Genomic DNA, 5,229 nt, shown 5'->3' on the forward strand with positions numbered 1-5,229 from the left:
GCCAGGCTCCCGCCACCCTTTCTTCTTCATGGCGCCTATGGCACGGCATGCTGTCCCTCTTCTGCAGCCTTGACTTTGGGTTGGGGTTAGGGGGGATATGAACCCTGGGCACCTGGGTCTGCATGTAGCTCTAAGTGTCACAGATAAGTAAAGACTGGAAACACTCTGAGGGGGATTATAGTGACTCGTGGACCTTCCTGAATGTCTTATTAAAAAAAGAACACTGGAGAAGTAGTAAAGGGGATATTGAGGGAATGGGGGGTGGGGAACCTCTGATTTCTTAGTTTGTAGTGGAGTACAGATGAGTTGTTCATCAAGCAGTTTCTTGAGGAGTCAAGGCTTCTCTGATCACCCCAAGAGCACAAGCAGAGGCAGACCAGGCTGGGGATTATATATAGGAAAGCCAATATGGGTTCTCCCAGGTTCCTACCACCTGCTGCTGTGTGAGTTCCCTGTGGTGAGGGCTCATGGCTACTTCCTGGATGAGCAGGAAGCTCTGGGCTGTGAGGGCCAATCCTTTCAATTCTCCTCAGCCCAATATACAAAGAGAGGAAGGGGTGGAGTGGAAAGTCCGGATAGGGAGCACTGTTGACGGACCTTGCTGATGACTTAGCGGGCCAGCCCAGTGAGTGATGGAAGGGAGGCTCCAACTTGTCCTAGGATTGAGCATTGACATGGGGACTTCAGATGAACCCCAGTTCACCAGCCACACCCAGGCTCACAGTACCCAAGGTCCTGCAATCTTGGGGCTTGTGGTAGAGTTTTCTGTCCCTGCAGACAAGATAGCAGGTTCTAGTGCATTTTATTCTCTGAACATGGAGGGAAGATTCTAGAAGCAAAGTGGCCCCACTACCCAACTCTCTCCAGGGCCATCCCTGAGTTCTTGTACAAACCATCTCTCAGGCTGCCCAAAATCTAGTCCAGGTGGGTGGGACAATTGGATGGCCTTGTCTGGCTCTTCTGATCCTTCCAGATGTGGAGTAATTTGGGAAGCTGGGCTGTCCTCTTATCACTACCACATGCCAAATAAACCCAGTTCTGGGCCTCAGCCCAGTCAGCCCCTCTACTGTTCCCACCCCCCACTCTTCCCTGACCCTCCTGGACTCCATCCCAAAGGTCCTAACAAACTGGGAGTAGGGTATTCCTCAGCATCCCAGCTTGGCCCCGACCCTGCCAAGCAGGTCTTCCTTGCGGTATGCTAGAGTCTAGGCATACAAAAGCAGCCACACTTGTTGGCTGTACATTTAATCAGTGCAGATTATTTACAGAACTAAACGGTAGGGGTGGACGCCCCACCCCTTGCTGGCTCTCAGGTTCTGTAGAGGTGATATCTAGAGAGCTGCTGGATATACCCCTCCCGTCTGTCACCTCTAGTGCCAGGCTGTAAGAATCCACCACTTGGAAAGAGGTGATGACCCAGAGGATCCGGGGTCGCTGCCCTTGACTGCTCAAGGCTTTAGAGAGGCAGAGAAGACAGAGCCAGCTGTACAGTACCATTTCCCACAGAAGCCTCCTGCTGACTCCAGGATGAAAAGAGGAAGGGAGGCCCCCCCTTTTACCCTTAGGACAGACTTCCCAGGCCTTAGTGGATTCCTTTGGGGGTTCCACAGACTCTGTGTGGGGGTGAGCTGCTGGCCTGAGCCTAGTAGTGTTGTGTGGGGACAGGAATCTGGAAGGGAGGAAGCCCGTAAGCCTGGTCTGTGGTCGGCTGGGCATCTATAATATCAGGCACTACCCGGGGACCTCTGGTACCCTAGTGTGTGTGCCTGCCTGCCCCATGTCTCCAAAGGTTGGGACAAGGACAGCAGAAGCCAGAGGGTGGAGGGAGTGCCCAACCTCCTGAGATCTATGGGGTAATGAAAGAGAATATGGGCAGCCTAGGGAAGGAGGAGCTAGTCACTAGCATTGGGAGGGGGAGCTTAGCAGGCTCCCTTTGGTCCTTGGTGAGACAGGTCCAGGGCCCCTTCCTAGAGGAAAGCTGCAGACTGCAGTCGAGTAGGAGCTGCTGGATGCCAGGATTGGGGAGGGCTTTCTGGCTTCTTGGCTTCTTAGTAGCCTAAGAAGAAGGAACTAGGTCTCAAGGTTACCAGGGTGGCCCCTGGGCCATAGACTCTCCCTAAGGCAAATTCAGGAGGGGAGAGCCCCAGCTGGGCTCCTTCAAGGCAAACACAGCTCTTCTCACAGGAGGAGAGCGGTTCAGGCTGAAGAGCCAGAGCTGAAGAAGCTTCCCAGCCCTCTGGCATCTTCCAGAGGTTCACGTGAGCCTTTGTCCCTTCCTTCCTACCTGGAGCCGTACACTCAGAGATCTCTAAGCATCTCCTGGCCCCAGTCAAGAAAGCAGAAACAACGGCTGAGAGAGGGTGCCAGAGAGAAGAGACACCTGGGCATAAATAAAGGAGGGCAGGGGCTACACTGCCAGGGCATGTGTGTGGCTAAGAGCATCCCACTGCGCTGAGGGAGCATCTGGGTGGGATCCACACGCCTGCCCCTACGGACCTGAGCACCGGATGCTGCGGGCTGCCACGTGATCACACCCATTCCTGCAGCGAGCGCTTGCAGTAGAGGAGCATGCGGGGTGCGCCCTTGCGCTGCATCTGCACCAGAGCAAAGGCCAGGCCCAGTATGCAGAGCAACAGCAGCAAGGGGACCAACACCATCACCACGTTCACTGTCCGAACCACCTCCTCCATCTGCACCACCACGCGGCTGCCCTCATCCTTGTCACCCGCATCCTCTTCCTTGCTGTCACCGTCTGCCTCAGGCTCTGCACCCCCGTTGGGGTTGAAGGGTGGACGAGCCACATCGGGCCATCGCGATCGGGGCTCCATGTGCTCCTGGCAGCCCATGAAGTCCCGCAGGATGGATTTGGGGTGGCCGGGTTCCATCCGAAGGCGCTCGTTGTTGAATTTCCAGTACTTGGTGCCCTTGTAGAAGTAGGTGTAGGCTATAAGAACAGACAGGCCAGAGTGGGTTCAGGCTGGGGAAAGGTACGTAACTTGGTGGTAGAACTTTTGTGGAACATGTTAAATGGTCCTGGGTCTTTGGGCACCGAAACCAAACCAGAGAACAACCTAGGGCTGTTCTGGACCAGCTCTCCGGCCTCGAGCATCCTGCTTGCATCCCACTGACACCAGGAAAGGCTAGGTCTAAAGCACAGGGCGTGTCTGGGCTTTACTGAGCACAGTGACATGCCTGCACACAGAAGCAGGAGGTCAGGCGGGGCACTGGCAAAGCTGGCAGGTCTGCCCCGAACATGAGAGGTTTAGGGTTACTTAAACCTCGGCTTTAGCCTTCGCTCCAGACATAGACATGGGAGGCACCTGGACAGCAGCCTCCCTAGCTGTGGGGCTGGAGGTCCATCAGAAGAGGACCGTCATGATGCAGGATGGGCAGGATGTCACGCTGGAGCATGACAGAGCTAGGTCCTTCTTCCATACAATCACAATGCCATGGGACCTCGGACGAACTCTGCATCCTGTGTATGTAGCGGAATATGCGGCAAGTGTCAGGTCCTCTGGAAGGGGATGGTCTGGTACCTGCATCGTTGCTGAGGAAGGCCCCTTTGGGAGAGTTGGGAATACCCTGCCAGACACTGATGGGCTTGGGGTAGCCAGGGTCTCCATGTTGTGTCTCCTCGTTGAAGCGCCAGTACCTATGACCAGAAGTATCAGGCTATGAACTTTGAGCCCCAGCTTGGGCCTTGGGCCTTTCCCCCATAGGCCCTCTCTGGGAAAGTCTGAAAATGAGAGGGCTAAGCCTCCTCCTTTAAGGGAAGGGGCATGACAAGCTGCTCACCTGTCTGCTTGAAAGAAGAAGGTGTGACCCGTGGGCTCCCACCAAATAGCTGTGTCGATGTGGTCATAGGGGATGTCTGTACCATAGCTGCTGAGTGGCTGTGGGTAGCCGGGCTCCAGATTGGCTTCTCGGAAAAGCCAGTAGCGGTTACCTGTACAGGGAGCAGTGGGCTGTGTGAGGATGGGGATGGGGGCCTGGGTTGGGGACGGAGGTGGCAGAGGAAATGCTTTTCTGAGTCCACCATCCATTCACACCATCGCTGCCCATCTCCACGCACTCAGACACAGTACCACACATACTCAGCATGATACTCCACACGCATCTATGCCTGTCCTCCTGGCCACCTGCGAGATGCTCATTTCTCTGTGTACAAGTCAACCGCTACCACCCAGCCCGACTCACACACTCTGCGTGGCCCACAGGATACCTCCGCTAGGCTTGGGAGCTGTGTCTAGTGGCCCTTACAGTATCAGGTCTAGAACTCCCCATTTCAGTTTGAGCCCAGCCGTGTATTCAGAGAATTTCTGCCTAAAGGGTGGGAGAGACTGATCTCTCAGGGGTACTGCCCCCCAAGGCTTTCCTCCTTCAGACAGATGCAGAGATGCTGGCCAATTGGGCTTAGGAACCTGTTCTTAAAAAGGACAGTTTGCTCTTATGGGATTCATTCCCAGGAGAACAAGAGGCAGAGTTGGGGGCAGTGAGGTGTGTGTGTGTGGGGGGGTGTTTCTAGACTGCAGAAGATAGACAGGAATACAGTCGTAATCCAGGCAGCCTTGACCTGCAGGGTCTAGGACTGCCTAATCCCCCAGCCTCTGTCTGCCTCTCCACCCACACGATGCTTCCTCCAGATGTTGAGTCAGCCCACCATGGGGATGGGAATTGCAGGACTCTCTTCTTTCCTAGATCCAATAGCACGAAGGCTGCCAGGTCCCTCGCACGGCATCCTGCTTACCTTTGAAAAAGACGAAATGTCCATCCTGACGCTCGTAGGCAGCACTGATGTTTCCGGGCAGACCGCGCCAGAAGTGGCCAATTGGCATGGGGTAGTTGTCCAGAACTCGGTTGTGCCGGACTCGCCAGAACCAGCGGCCCTGTGGAAGAGGGTGGGTATTGACGGGCAGCTCGTGCAAGGTACCTTGGCGCAGGGTAGGAGCTATGCTTACTCTGCTCCTTCCCAGGTCAGGGATGATCTGTCAGACAGACCCCGAGGAGCCAGGCAGTACCTGGAGAGCCAAAGCAGCTCCAAGGAGGGAACTTTGGGCTGAGGAGCAGAACCCAATTGCTGTGTGACCCTTGACAAGTCCTTTATTTTCTTGAATTGGTTTCTTCCTGGTCTAGGGTCTGGTAAGCACCCAGAAGCTGTTAGCGAGGGAGGAGCCAAGCAAGGCTCTGAATAGGCGTAGAGAGTAAATGGGAGGGGAGGGGAGGGGAGGG

At 55.2% G+C, this 5,229-nt stretch overlaps 1 protein-coding gene across 2 annotated transcripts in view; it reads right to left on the reverse strand.

Moving 5' to 3' along the window:
• Positions 1-785: 785 nt before the first annotated feature.
• Positions 786-5,229, reverse strand: part of Mmp15 (matrix metallopeptidase 15) — a 22,153-nt gene continuing 17,709 nt past the window's right edge. For both annotated transcript variants that reach the window (XM_028770396.1, XM_028770397.1), the window contains exons 7-10: positions 4,748-4,886; positions 3,796-3,946; positions 3,537-3,652; positions 786-2,944 (exon numbers count right to left, since the gene is read on the reverse strand). In XM_028770396.1, coding sequence (XP_028626229.1) covers positions 2,529-2,944; positions 3,537-3,652; positions 3,796-3,946; positions 4,748-4,886 — 822 coding nt within the window. In that variant the 3' untranslated portion in view covers positions 786-2,528. The remainder of the gene's footprint in view (positions 2,945-3,536; positions 3,653-3,795; positions 3,947-4,747; positions 4,887-5,229) is intronic.

Source organism: Grammomys surdaster, unplaced genomic scaffold, assembly GCF_004785775.1.
Source record: "Grammomys surdaster isolate TR1022 unplaced genomic scaffold, NIH_TR_1.0 201, whole genome shotgun sequence".
Classification (NCBI taxonomy): Eukaryota; Metazoa; Chordata; class Mammalia; order Rodentia; family Muridae; genus Grammomys; species Grammomys surdaster.